We start from the raw sequence: 17,398 nt of genomic DNA on the forward strand, positions 1-17,398 counted from the left end.
TTAGCTTGGAAACTTTTTTTTCTCCAAAGGCTTTTTTATTTCCTTCATACTTTTGCAGTGTTCCCCCCCTCAGGTTGTTAACCAGGCTTTTGAGGATGACTTTCTTTTGATTTGAAAACAGATTTCTGTTTATTCTTTGGGGTCAGACTTCTAAACTTCAGTGGGTTAGAGCACCTACCGAATACCTTGAGGGCAGGGGTTTATGTTTGTTTTTTTCACTGCAGGTTCCCCAGAGTATAAAACAGTGCCTGGCATGTACTATGTATTATTGAATGTGTAATATTCAGAAAATAATTGTCGAGTGTTGGAAGAGCAGTACTTACAAATTCACCTTTGATTGAGCTGAGTTTTTTTTTCCTTTAAGCGTATGTAGTAATTTAGAACATTTTGAATGTGTGCACTAGAATTCAGTACTTTGATTTTACTATAGCTTGTACATTTGAAAGGTATAATGAAATTGGAAATCACTCATTTTTAATTGTCCTATATAGATGATAGGCAGTTGAAGAAAGTGAGGCAATTTAAACTAATCTCAGTACGAAGGTCTGATATTTAACATTTAAAAAAATCTCTCTTTTAGAAAGGACAGTTGAAAAGTTTTATTGCAGTGTTTGAGAGAAGACACAGTTCCTACTCCAAATATTGCTCCAGTAGGAGAAGGCTTTAATTAGTGTTTTTAATTAACACAAGATCAAATGGACATTTGAGCTAGTGGTTTAGTGTAAATGAGAAGTAGAAGTTAAAATAATGTTCACATTATTAATTTCAGTAGTATTTTGTTAGTATTACATTGCTACACAAAAGACTCAATGAAGTAAGGGAAGATATCTTTTGAAAAGTTTTAGGAAGGGATTTGAGATGAGGAGGTAAATAGGAGAATTGACAGTGAAGTTAATTAAAAGGGCCATAAATGAATGACTAATGTAAGAAGACAGTTTACTGTGCAAAGTCCTCTTCCTATGTCCCATGCTGTCTATCCAGGGATGCTAACTTACCAAGTAATTATTTAGCTAGACTACCTTTTAATGAAGTTAAAACCTCATGGCGTAAATGGAAGCAGGTGGTAAGTGATAGTCACTGTTTTCTTTTTCTTTTCCTCACCTTTATTGAGATATAATTTACAGATGAAATTGTAAGATAGCTAAGTTGATGATTTGATATAGGTACCTATACACTGTGAAAGGATTTTCCCCCATTGAGTTAATACATGCATCACCTCACATATTTACTTTTTGTGTCTGTGTATATGTGTGAGAACATTTAAATCCTACTCTTAACAAATTTCAATTATACAATACAGTGTTGTCACCTGTAGTTACCAATGTTATACATTAGATCCTCGGACTTTATTCATCATATAACTGAAAGTTTGTACCCTTTCACCAACCTCTCCCTGTTCTTCCAACCCCCAGCCCCTGGTAAGCAAACACTGTTCTACTCACTGTTTTTATGATTTTGACTTTTTTTTTTTTTTTTTTAAGATTCTATGTATAAGTGATATCATGTAGTATTTGTCTTTTTGTATCTGGCTTATTTCATTTATCAAAATGCCCTCCAGTTTCATTCATGTTTTTGCAAATGACAGGATTTCCTTCTTTTTAAAGGCTGAATAATATTCCTTTGTGTGTGTGTATTCCATACCTTGGCTATTGTGAGTAATGATGCAGTGAACTTGGGAGTACAGGTATCTCTTTGAGATAATGTTTTCATTTCGTTTGGAAATATACCCAGAAGTGGGATTGCTGGATCTTGCGGTAGTTCTGTTTTTACTTTCTTGAGGAAACTCCATTCTGTTTCTCATGGTGCCTATACCAGTTTACATTCTTACCAACAGTGTACAAGGGTTCCCTTTTCTCTGTGTTCTCACCAGTGTTTATCATCTCTTGTCTCTTTTATAATAGCCATCCTAACAGTTATGAGATGATATATCATTGTTTTTGATTTGCATTTCCCTGATGATTAGTAATGTGGGACAACTTTTCATGTACCTGTTGGCCATTTGTGTGTCTTCTTTGGAAGAATGTCTATTTAGATTCATTGCCCATTGTTAAATTGGATTATTTATCTTTTGCTATTCAGTTGTATGAGTTTCTTGTATATTTTGGATATTAACCGCTTCTTGGTTATATGGTTTGCAGGTATTTTCTCCCATTCCGTAGGTTGCCTTTTCATTTTGCTGATAGTTTCTTTTGCTACGTAGAAGCTTTTTAGGTTGATGTATTCCCACTTGTTTTTGCTTTTGTTGCCTTTGCCTTGATGGCACGTCCAAGAAAATCATTGCCAAGACCAATGTCAAGAAGTTTACCCAACTCCATGCTTTCTCCAGAAGTTTTACAATTTCAGGTCTTATGTTCAAGTATTTCATCCATTTAGAGTTGACTTTTGTATATGGTGTAAATTAGGGGTCCATTTCATTCTTTTGCATGTGGCTATCCAGTTTTTCCAGTATCATTTGTTGAAGAGACTATTTTCTTCATTGTGTATTCTTGGCTCCTTTGTTGTAAATTAATGGACCATATATGCTTGAGTTTATTTCTGGCCTCTCTATTCTGTTCCATTGACCTATATATCTGTTTTTAATGCCAAGACCATACTGTTTTGATTATTATAGCTTTGTAATATAGTTTGAAACCTGGATGTATAATGCCTCTAGCTTTGTTCTTCTTTTTCAGAATTGCTTTGACTACTTGGGTCTTTTGTGGTACCATGCAAATTTTAGGATAGTTTTTTCTATGTCTGTAAAAAATGCCATTGGAATTTTGATAGAGGTTGCATTGAATCTGTAGATCACTTTGGGTAGTATGGATATTTTAACAATAGCAATTCTTCCAATTCATGAATATGGAATTTCTTTCCATTTATTTGTGTCTTCTTCAATTTCTTTCATTAATGTTTTATAGTTTTAAGTGTATATCTCTCTCACTTCCTTGGTTAAATTTATTCCTAAGTATTTTACTCTTTTTGATGCTATTGTAAATGGGATTGTTTTCTTAATTTCTCTTTCCTAGAGTTCACTGTTATTGTATAGAGAGGCAACTGAATTTTGTATGTTGATTTTGTATCCTGCAATTTTATAAATTTATTTATTCTAACAGTTTTTTGATGGAGTCATTAGGGTTTTCTATGTATAATATCATGTGATCTGCAAACAGAGCCAATCTTACTTCTTCCTTTCCAGTTTGTGTGCCTTTTCTTTTTCTTGCCTAATTGCTCTGGCCAAGACTTTCTGTACCATGTTGAATAAAAATGGCAAGAGGGGGCATCCTTGTCTTGTTCCTCATCTTGGAGCTTTCCTCTTTTCCCTGCCAAGTTCTGTATTCTTGACCAACATTCCAACTGTTGAAATGATAATTAAAATGAAAATGGCATTCGTAGTTGAGAAATGTGAAAGAAATTCACAGACACTTTTTTGTTTTTTTTGGAGGGGTACGCGGGCCTCCCACCGCCGCGGCCCCTCCCGTTGCGGAGCACAGGCTGCGGACGCGCAGGCTCAGCGGCCATGGCTCACGGGCCCAGCTGCTCTGCGGCATGCGGGATCCTCCCGGACCGGGTCACGAACCCATGTCCCCTGCATCGGCAGGTGGACTCCCAACCACTGCGCCACCAGGGAAGCCCACACAGACACATTTTAACCAAAGTGAAAATTATAGCTACACCTAAATTTTATTGCCTTTACAACTACTTAATTCAAATGGAGGAGAAGAGAACAAGATTGTTATTCACTTATGCTGAAAAATCTTAATACAATATGAGGGGTTATGGTTTGAATGTTAGAAGTTTACTTTTATTGTGATGTACAGTTGATTGAAAAGCCATTGCCTCCTATTTCCAAAGCATACACTCCTGAATTCTCTTCCTTGCCAACCAATAGGCATTCAGGTTTCCAAATACTGCAGACTCTGCTTACAGAATTTAGCATGGATTTTCTAACTGTGGCTTTACATCTTGTGTCACAGTTACTGTCAGGATAATAAATTACTTTCTGGGCCAGAAATACCCTGCATGCTATAGATATTCAGAAAAGTTTCTATAAATAAGAAGCAGAGTTTATATTGTAGAAGGAAATCACTGTGTTTCTCAAGTAACATAGGTGACTTGTCTGTGTCATCAGCTGGCTACAGTTCAGTTGCTGCTAATAACCATATCTTCGCACTGTGCATATTTATGCAAGTTAAACTTGGGACCTGAAAGAAATGTACCCTTAATGTGTGTGCCTGTAATGTCTGAGATTTGCTTTAAAATCCTCCAGGGGACAAAGGTCCCTGAGGGCATTGTGGTGATTGGGGAATGACATGTGAGACAAGCTTGGAATGTTGATGTTTGTTTAAGATGGTTGTTGGGCCCCTGGGTATTTATTATACTGCAATTTCTACTTTTGTGTGTGTGAGTGCAAATTTCTACAACCAAATGCTTATGGAAAGGAATGGTAAGTTTGCAGTGTGAATGTCATGGCATCAAATGAAACTAAGGGGATGAAGAAAAAAAAGCAAATGGTTAACATTTTAGTTAATATATTTATTACTTAAGCATGGAGGAAGGATGGAAGGAAGGGAGGGAGGAATGAAAACAAAAGGAAATTTAGCATATTCACTCATTATTTCCCTGGTCATAATGCTGTTGTTAAATTATTCACATTATTCAGTATACATTTTTTGTTTTGTTGAAGAGATCCATAAACCTACTTGCTTTCAGAGCACTTTTAGTGGGGTCGTTTAATGAAACGTATGGTGTACCTGCAGGTTACCATACAGATCACATGTGACTGACTCTTCAGGTGTTGAAATCATAATGTATACTTGGTTATAATTTCTACTGAGGAGCATGCCTGTCACTACTAGAAAGGCTTTGGCCCAGGTGAGGGCAGTGATCATGGTGCCATCAGGGCACGTGGAGGGGGATGGAAGACTCTGCATCTGGTTCAGCTTTTGCTACTTAACACTGAATGATGATCTTGGGCAGGTGTTGTAACCCTTCAGGTCTTCAGTTTCGACATCTGAAACTCTAAAGGATGGGTGGAGAGGTTTTTTTTCTTAATTTATTTTATTTATTTTTATTTTTGGCTGTGTTGGGTCTTCATTACTGTGCGTGGGCTTTCTCTAGTTGCCGCGAGCTGGGGCTAGTCTTCGTTGCGGTGTGCAGGCTTCTCAGTGCGGTGGCTTCTTTTGTTGCGGAGCACGGTCTCTAGGCGCATGGGCTTCAGTAGTTGTGGCACGCGGGCTTCAGTAGTTGTGGCTCGCGGGCTCTAGAGCGCAGGCTCAGTAGTTGTGGCGCACGGGCTTAGTTGCTCCGCAGCATGTGGGATCTTCCTGGACCAGGGCAAAAACCCGTGTCCCCTGCCTTGGCAGGTAGATTCTTAACCGCTGTGCCACCAGGGAAGCCCTGAGAGTTCGTTTAATTAATGCAAATCTATGCTTCGGAGGCCCATCTTGTGCAAAACCATAGAGCTAATTGACTTTAGAGTTGTGAAAGGAAGATGCCAGGTCCTTCATCTTCTACTCATTCCCCCGTCTCCATCACAGAGGAAAAGAGCTGATGTATTTAAAATTTTGCTTAAAGTGCTTTTGCTTTTATTGCTTCTCCTTCCCAGGCACTTGTATTTTAGTCTTCTTCCATTAAGTTATGACACTGTGGGATAGACCTGTTACATCTCGTTAAAGTGATTTTAGTCCTCAGCGAGGAGATTAGCAGATGCTAATCTTCTTGTCTATCCACTCATGCAGCAGTGTTCCTCACTTCCTGAAGTTGTTCTCTTTGTCTTTGATGGCTAATGTGCCTTAGTCGTTTTAGACCTGAGGACTTAGACTCTGTCTACCAGAGGCCAGGTAGATAATATAGTGAATCGAACCTGTTGTAATCTATGGTTTTTCAGTACAGTCATCTTTAGTTTTCAGTTCTGCAGCTTTTGGCCTTAATCTTGGGGCCATAATAGAGAATGATGGGGGTTTTGCCTAACTGGAAAGCTTATGACCCTTTCAAGAGGGCATATACTACCTAGTCCCATCTGATTATTGCCATTTGGGCCCCGTGTTGCCCGATTTTCTAAATATTCTGGAGAAATATGGTTGTGGACTGCCATTTTCTGGTCTCTTTTTGTTTTTTGTGGGGAAACTACCTTAGACCCTGTTCTTAATAAATGCTCGAATGGGAAATAGGTCTTTAGTTAGTGTTTTTTCAGTTCTCCTGGTTCTGTTGTAGTTGGTAGGCAGGTAACATCTCTGCTCGGATGGTTTCTCTTGTGGTAACTGAGCAAACCTGGTACCCTCATGGGAAAGGACTGAGAGATTATCTGGACAAGTAGAACTGGGCAGGCAAGTCTTTCTCTGTGTGCCCGGCGTTGGCCACGTAAAATCAGTGTGGTACAAAATGTCTCTGTTCTGTGGCAACACTTAGAATCCTTAGATTGAATAATTTGCCAGCAGGTCTGGAATACCTTACACATTTAATGTATTTCTTAAATTAAGGAATGCATTTTCCTCTAGTCGGTCTTTTATTCCCATCACCATTTGGACCCTCTTTTCCTTCATCTCTCTCTTTCTCCCTCTCCGTTTCCTGAATTTGTGGCCTGTCCATGGTATAGAATATTCCAGGCATTGTGTTCGCAGAGAATCTTGTAAAGGTTCTTGTAAAGGTGTGTACCCAAAATTCAAGAAATTCATAATTTTGTCAACATCCACTCATGAAAGATATTGAGAACTCATGGTAATCTATGTGTGATATAAAGGAATATTTTTATAATGCTCACATATTTGGGTTTTGGGTTATATGTAAATTGTAACACTATAAAGTAGATTTAAAAAAACTCCTTAAGGGCAAGAGTCCTGTTTTTTATATTCCGGAGCACATTTATAGTGTTATGAAGCTGTCAGAATCCTTAGTTATGAGAGATCATTTACGATACGGCACCCCTAAAGAGCGTTAATTCTGAAAATTATTTCTATTTGGCTACTTGCTCTGACGTTAATGTAATATAATTATTGTCTAGGATGGGATCTTTAGGATGAGACTTTCTCCAGACGGGACCCTCCTTGCAGCCGTTCACTTCTCAGGAAAACTAAGCATCTGGGCCATTCCATCTCTGAGGCAGCAGGGGGAGTGGAATCAAAATGAGCAGGTGTGTCTCTTGATTATGATTATCCCTAGAATGATTCTCGCTTAAGGGTGAGTACTGACAATACTAATTTCATTTTGCTGATATTTTATGTTTTAAAATGTAGCTCACAGCTATTACTCATTCTCATCATTCCCAAGCTGTCCTATTCTTTACTTACATTATACTATTATCAGTGTAGTAGGACAGGTGGAGAACAGAGTAGCACTGTGTGCTGGTACTAATTTGTAGAGCAGGACTCTGTATCCTGAGTGTCCTCTGTCCTTTGATCTCTGCATTTCCCCCTTTCTCATTGCAAAAATACAGAATGGAGATGTTAAGCTTTCAGCAAAAGTTGACTAATATCAAAGATTTGAAGGGTCAATATCGTAAAAAGATTAGACTTCTTTCCAAATCTTGCAGTGCTAGTAATCCTGGGCTTCCGTAAGGTTGAAGGGAGTTTTCGTCTCTTTACTCAAAAGGTAGATAGAGAAGATACAGAGAAAGATAGAACTGTTCATTTTTTTAGTGTCTGGAAATAACAGCGTTTGAGAATTAAACAATTGAGTTGTTTAGTGACGGATAGTATCAATGTCTGTTGTAATCTAAAATCAGGATGGGCAGGTAAGGTATAATGCTCGTTTAATGCCACACGTTGTGATAGAGTGAAGATTTAAGAAAAATCTTCTCAGTTAGATACAGCTTATGTTATAAATCTTTCACTGCTCTGAAGATAATTTTGCCTGCCAGCGCTTTGAGTGTTAGTTCTTCTTCCCTCACATCCCCATTCCCCTTCCCTATAGAGTATCCTGTCACCAGCTTTGGTGGGTACTTCTGTGATTCTAAGAAAGGAGCATATTCCCTGCAAGGTCTGAATGGATCAGGGTCTTTTTATTAGCATTGTTTTGAATTTCATTTCATCAAACTGCACTATAAAAGAATTCTTAATAAGCAAACAGCATTTTGTATTTCTCAGAATAGAGGAAAAGAGAAAGGGGCTCTACACTTTCATACTCTTTTCATAGACTTAAATTTATTTGTTTTTGCTGTTCTTCAATTTTTTCTCTTAGACACAATTGTAGGAAGAGTCCCTACCCCTGCCTTCCCCTGGCCCAGTTCCTCACCATGTGGAATTTAATTTGGTCTCCACATCTCTGCTACTCTGTCTTACTTACTGGATCTAGATTTGTTCTAAATAGAAGAAAGAGATCCTCCTCAGTTATCAACCTCAGTAGCCAAGTAGAGGGACATTCTTTCTGTCTCCTCTGAAATGAGAGCTAAGTTGACTTATATCTTCACTCTAGAAGTGGAGTGGACCAGCTCTCAAAACTGTTTTTTTAATGTATTCAGCTAGGGTCATCAGATCATTGATCCAGAAGGTACCGTGCATTTTCCATGGTTATCAATGTGTAGTGTTAAGATACTTAGCTTTTGTTATTTGGGAAGACCCTGATGTTCTATTATATATGGGAAATTTTACATTTGAGCAAGTTTTTTCTTAAAAGGTGAACACTTTGAATATTAGTCATTTGGAATAGAAATATTGATCAAGTTCTGAAGCACACTTAATATTTCATCTTGTGAGTGTCCTAGAATGTCGTACATATAGCACAAGGACTATTAAAAAAATTCATTAGTATGCTGTTTCGTTTTCTGAAATTATGGGTACCTTTTTTTTTTTTTTTTTACGTGCAAAGATAACCTGCGTCTCTTGTAGTCCTTATTGGCATATACTTGAATTTTTAACTGGTTAGACATTTTTATCGTTAGTTGCCAATCAGTTTCATTATAATTCATTACTCTTTAGCCCATGAATGTTATTCATTGGGTTTTTATAATGATTCTATTAAAAACACAAAAATTGTTAAAAAATCTTGAAACTCAGGAATGAGTAAATGTAAATATCTCAGTCGTTTGGAATAGGCCATGAGAAAGGTAATGTGACAAGAAAGGAAGGGAATTTGGAAATGGCAACAGAGATGCACGGTGGGAAGACATGAGTTCAGGCCAGAAATTTGTCTCTAGTGTTGTCTTAGGGAGAGCCTTTTGAACAGAAATATGCTGCGAGTTTAGAAGGCAGTTCATCAGGAATTGCTGAAGCCTGATTTTTCAGTTGTACCTCAAAGAGTTTCCACCTTACCTCTGTGGCTCTGATTCAGCGCTCCCCCCCACCCTACAGTCTGCAGACAGACTGTATGATGATACAACTCCTCAAGCTAGTTGTATCTTTTATTATAATTTTCACCTTTTTGGGCTTACCTATCAGTTTCTTCTGATTTGGTTGGTGTAAATTATCTCCCTTGAATGCTTGAGTAAACTGGGAAAAAATGGGATTTGGGGCTCACGGAGCTGAAAACCATGGACCTGGTTGCCATCACCAAGGCTGCTCGGCACATCCTCATTCCAGAGCGCATCGCATCACAGGCCGGTGGCTGCCAACCCCTCCCTTTCCTGCTGCTGCTCAGCCCCTGGAAAAACTAGCTGGATAGGACAGGCTTGGCCCTCTGAGACCCCTGCCAGTGCTAGCCTCAAAATAAATTTTTGTCCAAAGTTGAGAACAGGGAGGGCATTTAATTTCATCTATTCAAAGGTTGTGATCACAATGCAAAAGCTCCTTCACTTAACCTGCCATCTTTTCTAGTCTGGTTGTTATGCTGCTTTGTACCTGCACCCTGAGCCCTCCTCTCCTGCACGCTACTTTGGTCCAACCCTTTCTGTTTTACTTTGTGAACTTCATTCCATCATAAACAAACTCTTGTGAGCCTTCATCATTTTCACAGAATGCTATGCTTTCTTTTGATACACTTAATCTAGGCGTATAAAGCTCAGTAGGGTTGAGGTACATGTACACATAGTCTTGCAGCTTTTATAAAATGTACTCTAATAATAACCTCTATTATTATTTACTGAGCACTAATTTTGTCTTAGGGTTTTTCAGCAAGTCAGCAGGAGAACTGAGATTTGATTTCATAGCTCTCTGGCTCTGATGTCCACGCTCTTTCCATGACCATGTGAGGAAATAAATACACTGTTAAAAAGGTGGGAAAAACCCTGTTTGTTAGGTTTTTTATTACGCTTTATTTGATGCGATCTTTAAAAGAACAGAGACAAATTCTTTTTCTCTGCGAACGTAACACGGATTTCTTCAGCCCTCTCAGGTGTGTTGAACTCTTAGCTAATCAGTGTGTATTAGATACTAGAATAAGTAATTGAGAAAGTCTGTCATTGGTGAGCCCTTAACTTTATGATGGATATCATATCACAGTACTTATGATGTGGTGACATGAGGTGAGGATGGTAACTCCTTGTCCAGCAAAAGAAGTTTGAACAACCATACTTTGTTTGAGCCTTTCACCTATATTCCGGGGATGAATCACATTGGATATTGGACATTTTAGATTTGACTTTAATGTATGAAGAGAGTCATTAAAATCTAGTGTACTAGCCAGCTATAGAGAACAAACTAGTGGTTACCAGTAGTGAGCAGGAGGAGGGGAGGGGCAAGCTATGTGTAGGGGATTAAGAGGCACAAGCTATTATGTATGGAATAAGCTACAAGGATATATTGTACAGCGCAGGGAATATAGCCAGTATTTTATAATAACTGTAAGTGGAGTATAACCTTTAAAAATTGTGAACCACTATGTTGTACACCCGTAACATATAATATTGTACATAAACTATACTTAAATAAAAGTAATAGTGCATTAGAGTAAATGTTATAAAGCTTGCATGTAACAGTGCTATCAAGGGTAGGTTGTTACTTTATTCAGAATAATTATCGTAAAATAATAAAGTTCAAGTATTTGAATCTCTACCAAGTACTACAGTAGAAAATGCAATAAGTCACAATCCTTGCCCTTAGGACATTCATAGTCTTGCAAGGGAAATTATAAACACATTAATAAAATAACATGTTAATATTATGAAAAGATAAGCTCAGAGGAATGGTGCATATATCAGTTGGTGGTTTTGGGGAGGGGGATTGTTGGGAATAAGTAGTGTTTGTATAGTAAGGCTTGGCTATCGACAGCAATTTTCATCTCTCTCATTTACTTCACAAAAAACCCTGTTAAGTAAAAAATGTTTTTATACTCGTTTTAAGAGATGGGAGTAGTGCTAAAAGAAGTTAACTTAGATCACTAAATGTTAGAATCAATGTTCCATTTTGACTCGGGTCCTCTGACTTTGTAGGTCAAGACTTTTTTCCAGAGAATCTTCTTATAGTGCTTATACTTAGAAATACTGACTTCAAGTGGGCAGATTGGGTACTAGTTAAGATGTTAATGGAAAACAGGGAGAGATAGCCCGTGTGGTTTATACGAATGACACCTGGAGTTGTGCAGTTCATTATGTAGAGACACTGGGAATGTGAAAATATTAATAAGCGAGAGGTATAATATTGTCACTTACCAAATGTGTGGCGTCACTTTGCGTATTCATCACTGGCTGGAAATCACTGAAGAACTCTTAAACAGCGGAAAAACACTTAAAACAGTGCTCTTTTCTCATTTGTCCAGTTTAATCAAGTGACCTTGGGTCAGCCAGGTAGGACAGGCTTTGGATTTCTTTGTGGCTACTCTGGGGAATGAACGGAAAGCCAATTAGTTTAAAATAGAGTATATAATATATAGTGTATAGTTAGCTTATAACTTTACCTTAAACATTGCCTGAGAAAAAAACTAATGTTTCTGTTGCACTATCCACACTTAAAGTCTTTTACCAAATTGTGAATTCAGCTCATCTGGGCCTTTCTTCAAGCAATACGCTACTTTACCAGTTTTCATAATATGCTTTGTTTGAATGAATATTTTCTCTGTAAAATCTAATGATTAAAGATAATTTGGAAGTGCCCGTTCTGATTTACTTCTATCCAGTTTTTAGTTGATTAAATACTTTGGCTTTCATTATCAATATGAAAATCCATCTGGCTAGAAATCTGTATTAAGTTTTGTTCATGTTTGGAATATATAGTAAAATTGCCAAACTGATTTTCATTTCAAACATTTCCCGTATGTTATGTTTATATATTTACATCTCATTTTTGGCCTTAATTGTTCTCTGAAGAAGCTTTATTACTTGCTTATCTGTACTTACTTGGATGTAGTAGACACAAAACTAACCTTTTCCATTTGATTGTATTTTCTCTTTGACACATAGTAGGTACTGGCCTAATTTTGTTAAGTGGATGAATCAGTGAAGGATAAATGGGAAGATAACAGTTCATGTCATTAATAGTGATCTAAACCACAGCTGTTTTTACAACTTCACTAGACTGTCAGCTCTTTGAGAGGAGGCACTGAATTGAATATACATTTCTTCCCTGAGAGCTAACAAAGGACTTGGTGTATTAAATACTAATAATAAATGTTTGTGGAATGAATAAACATTTAAAGGTTGCTTTTATGCTGTTGGCAACAAGGTCTTTGTTATATTTAGCTTCCAGCTGTAAAAAAAGAAAAAGAAAAGTCAGCAAATAAAAGCCTTAAATCTGAAGAAAACAGATGTAAGCTGTATGCTTTAGCCATAATAGCCTCTCTGAACAAAATCTATAACTGTATCCTTAGGACATCCTCCTCTAGGCTACTGCTGCCCTATAAAGTGAGGGCACCTGAGGCTGTTTTCAGACATACGGTAGCACGTCATGCAGAGAGGAGTGGCATGGAGGCTGCTGCTCAGGATATATCAACATAGTACTGGGACTGAGTACCCCCCACCCCCCGCTTTCCTGGGGGTCTTGGGAGCTTGGTGATCCTGTCTTCAAAGTAGCAGCCTGCAGCGTTTGAATCAGATGTCATAAAGCACAGCCAGATCATGGTTCTCCTCACAGAGTCCTTGGCTCTGAAGGGTGGTAAGTTGGGGCCAGTTTGAATAGTATAAGGGGAGCAGTGGGAATGTCAGTATAGAAAGCAGCAACGGACAAGCTGTCAGGTTGCCGGTCTGGCAGGCCACCTCTGCCTGAGGCAGAGTTAAGTTTGGGATTTTGTTTGGGCTTCTTTCTTAAATATACTGTACAGATAATTTCATCAAACTCCCACATATTGTGAAGTTGAACGCTTGGTTCAGATATATAGACTGAATTGCTGTGTACTTCTAAGACAAAAGTACAGACAGGTATATACCCCAAAGAATTTAAAACAGGTAGTCAAACAAGTACATTCACATACCTGTTCACAGCAGCTGCAAGCTGGAAACAACCCAAATGTCTGCTAACAGAAGGATGGACAAATTGTGGTATATACTTGCGATAGAATATTATGCAGCCATAACAAAGGAATGAGCTACCAATCCATGCCACGACTTGGATGGCCCTTGAGAACATTATGATAAGTGAAAGAAGCCAGACACAAAAGGTTGTTTGAATTCATTTATACAAAATACCCAGAATAGGTAAATCCACAGAGATCGAGGGCATGTTGATGGCGGCTGTGGCTGGGGAAAGGGGAAAGGGGGTAACTGCTTAATGCCTAAGCTTTATTTTGAAGGGATAAAAATGTTTCGGAACTAGATGGAGGTGGCAGACATTGTGAACGTACTCAATACCACTGAATTACTCATTTAAAAATGGTTAATTTTATGTTAATTTCACCACAATGAAAAAAAAAGATTTCATTAATCCTGTCCTCCCCCCCAAACCCTAAAACAAACAAAAATGCATATAATTAGAATATGATGCATTGTAGTCCCGTACTTTGGCCTACTTTTTTTTTTTTTTCCGGTACGCGGGCCTCTCACTGTTGTGGCCTCTCCTGTTGCGGAGCACAGGCTCCGGACGTGCAGGCCCAGCGGCCATGGCTCACGGGCCCAGCCGCTCCGTGTCATGTGGGATCTTCCCGGACCGGGGCACGAACCCGCGTCCCCTGCATCGGCAGGCGGACTCTCAACCACTGTGCCATCAGGGAAGCCTCTGGCCTACTTTTTTTTCCTGAATAAGCTTAGTCTTTCCCTACCTGTGTCCTTCTGTGCACACTGTGGTCTCTCACTGGAATGTTGTCCTCCACCCATTTTCCACATCCAGGTCTTATCCAGCCATAAACATATATAACACCATCAGGCTTTCTTTGATCCTCTTGAACTCCCTTCATCTTTCTCAGGCCCATATCCAAAATGATCTCTTGATCCTTTGAAGACCCTTAGCACTTTTATCTATACCTCTTTTTTGGGCAGTTATCAAATTTGACCTTCGGTTATAGTTAGTTATACCCATTTCTTAGCCATCTATGTGCTTGAGTATAGGGCATATAATGTCTGATTTTTTTTTTTCTTCTTTCTTTCATAGTGTAAGTGCACAGTATTCATTGACTAAATAGCAGAAGAAACCACACTTTTGAGAAGGTGTAGGAATATTTGTACTATGTCAACTAATTTTTCTATAGCTTAGGCATTCTACTTAGAGCTCAGTGATTCATTAGTTCATTCTCTCATTCAGCATTTAACTACTGTGACAGGGGTGGGCACTGATAGACGTGGGAGTACAAGGATGACTAACAGTCCTGGATGCAGAGGAACAAATCTTCACCTTGGGTTTAAAATTGGTTTCACAAGAGATACCCATTATTTAAGCAATCTACATGGAACAGTCTAGTCCCAGAGTGTGGAGATTGGCTCTACTAGACTAGTACCGCTTGTTCATGGTCCTCTTGCTCATCGTTGACTTGGATGAAGACAAGCACACTTTGAATTCTCAAAGTGCTTATGCCAATGAGAGGACTTCTTTTTACATTTTTTTCTCAAGAGTTCTTGTTAAATTTCTTTGTAATCTATACGTCCTTAAATTTACCCAAGGCTGAATCGTAATTGTTGTTGTTTGTGGGGCTTAAAGTGTTATCCCGTACTTTCCTTGTGTACTCCAGAATGTACGTGGGGGGGCACACATGGCATCACGTAAATAAATGCTGGCACGCCTCTGGTGCTGTTGATGGAGGTGCAGCTGGTGGTTCGGAGCTACTGAAACTTCTAAGGTGCCTTGTAATGGTCAAATAAGATTTTAATTTAGTTGATTATTTTCAGTAATACGTACCTTATTCTGATTTTTTGAAACTTAATTTTTTTTTTATACTTAAGGACAATCCATTTTTTCGCCTAGTATATAAATAGCCTTTTATGGCAACTTTTTTCTGATAGAGTTAACGAATTATATCTTCTGTTCTCAGGGTCTGCTCTGGGCGACTTATAGTAGTGGGGAGCAGAAAGTTCTCTCAGGGTATGGAAAGAAATGTCAGTTTTAATACCCTAATGTATAAGCCACTGATAACTTGGTAGTAAAACATATATGCATATTCTGTTGCATAAGATGAAAAAGCACATTTTGACATAAGTACAGCATCACTTTTTTTAGGCTTAAGAGTTCAGATAACCCCCAATTGATATTTTGTTGTTTTTTCCCCCCATACTATTGTGATTCTGGAGGTTATGGGATTGACGTGGGCCTGGGAAATGTCTGGCAGTGGCTTTATCTCTGTTGTTTTGTGATGCTTGAGAGATCATGGTGTGTCTTGACGTTCACAAAGGTGGGCAGGGCATTGTGTTGCCATGAGATTAGACTGTGAATGTATTGAATTTGAGGATCGCATGGTTATATTTTTTGACTTAGTCCAATAGGTTTTCAGTCATAGAAAGTTAGAACTGGAGATGACACGGAAGTTGTGGAATCCAACCTCAGAGCTGTGGGAACTGAGACCTGGAGGGTTGCTTGCCTTACGAGCGGAAGGGTAGCTCTTACATCCAAGCTGGTGTTTCATTCACAACGGCATGGCTGTTCTCCCAGTGTGCAGTTGTGCGTGTGTGTGCGTGTGTGCGTGCGTGTGTGCGTGCGTGCGTGCGTGCGCGTGTGTGTGCATGTGCGTGTGTGTGCGTGTGCGTGTGCGTGTGCGTGTGCGTGTGCGCAGAATTGTTAGTGTATCCTGCTTTCATTTGTATGAATTGTATGCTTGCCATCACGGTTCTTTTTTTTTTTAATTTACGTCACTTTATTTATTTATTTTTGGCTGTGTTGGGTCTTCGCTTCTGCGCGAGGGCTTTCTCTAGCTGCAGCGAGCAGGCGCCACTCTTCATCGCAGTGCGCAGGCCTCTCACTGTTGCGGCCTCTCCTGTTGTGGAGCACAAGCTCCAGACGCGCAGGCTCAGCAGTTGTGGCCCACGGGCCTAGTTGCTCCGCGGCATGTGGGATCTTCCCAGACCAGGGCTTGAACCCGTGTCCTCTGCATTGGCAGGCAGACTCAACCACTGCGCCACCAGGGAAGCCAGCCATCACGGTTCTTATTCATGCTACTTTCTTCATTAAATTGAGTCACAGTACTTGCATGTGCACATCTTAGGTATAAGAACAATTGCTTTTCAAGATCTTGGAGAGGAATAGATTTCAACTAGGTGTAACTAAGAGATGAAAGGAAAGCATCATTTCTGTATTTTGTTAAAAAAAAAATCCAAAGTTCTTGATGATGTTCTCATAATTTTCTTACCTTGTCGATCCAAGAATTTATGTGCCTATATTTCAAATTCAGCCAGGCTATGATGACCTTAATCCTGATTGGAGACTCTCTACTGAGAAGAGAAAAAAAATCAAAGGTGAGTTTTATGATGTATGATGATTAAAACCTTAAGAGACTCGTGTTGTTTAGTAAAGGTGCTTTTTAGATGGTATGATATATATAGGGGAGGGAAAACTCCTTTTCTTTCTGCTATCGTAGGTTCTCTGCCTGAGGATCTGTAAAATTAGATTGACAAAAGACAGATTAATAAGAGAAAAACAAGCAGAAGTTTATTAGCATGTACACTGAGTTTATACACGGGGGGAACCCAGGGATGAGTAACTCCGAGGGATGGTTGGAAATTGTGCTTATACAGCATCTAAACAAAGAAACAGTCAATTTTTAGCGAAGTGACAAGACAAAGGAAAAGCAGTTGGAGTTTCTAGGAGTGACAAATTGTGGGAAGGCAAGTATGTGGGGAAAGTAATGGAAGATAAGCAGTAGTTAGTTATGTAGATTCCTTCGGTGCTATCTCTGGGCTCATAAGGGTCTAAATTTGTCTCCAGTGATGAACTCTTGTCCTTCGTGGTAGAGAGCAGAGAGGGGAACAACTTTGTAAATTTATGTCCTACTTTTACGCAAATAGGTAGAGGGCAGGGAGCTTTTCTTGTGTCTGCTTCTTCTCAGTGGCCTCTAGCCCAAAATAATCATTATGCCACAGTGGCACATTTTGGGGTGGCATATTCGGCTACCCTACATATAAAAAAGTCTCTAGATACTTCTGCTTCACTTTGGAAGGAACACCAAGATTTCATAGGACGGGGACAAGGCAACAGATCCA

At 39.1% G+C, this 17,398-nt stretch overlaps 1 protein-coding gene across 5 annotated transcripts in view; it reads left to right on the forward strand.

The window, feature by feature from the left end:
• Positions 1 to 17,398, forward strand: part of NBAS (NBAS subunit of NRZ tethering complex) — a 343,094-nt gene that overhangs the window by 58,334 nt on the left and 267,362 nt on the right. For 3 of the 5 annotated variants that reach the window (XM_089923423.1, XM_089923419.1, XM_089923420.1), the window contains 2 exons: positions 6,983 to 7,111; positions 16,591 to 16,654. In XM_089923423.1, the coding sequence (XP_089779549.1) occupies positions 6,983 to 7,111; positions 16,591 to 16,654 (193 nt within the window). The remainder of the gene's footprint in view (positions 1 to 6,982; positions 7,112 to 16,590; positions 16,655 to 17,398) is intronic. The other 2 variants (XM_089923421.1, XM_089923422.1) reach the window with 1 other exon arrangement.

Source organism: Delphinapterus leucas, chromosome 13 (assembly GCF_059928025.1).
Source record: "Delphinapterus leucas isolate spDelLeu-1000000601 "Yukka" chromosome 13, BTC_Dleu_Yukka2, whole genome shotgun sequence".
In the NCBI taxonomy this organism is placed as follows: domain Eukaryota; kingdom Metazoa; phylum Chordata; class Mammalia; order Artiodactyla; family Monodontidae; genus Delphinapterus; species Delphinapterus leucas.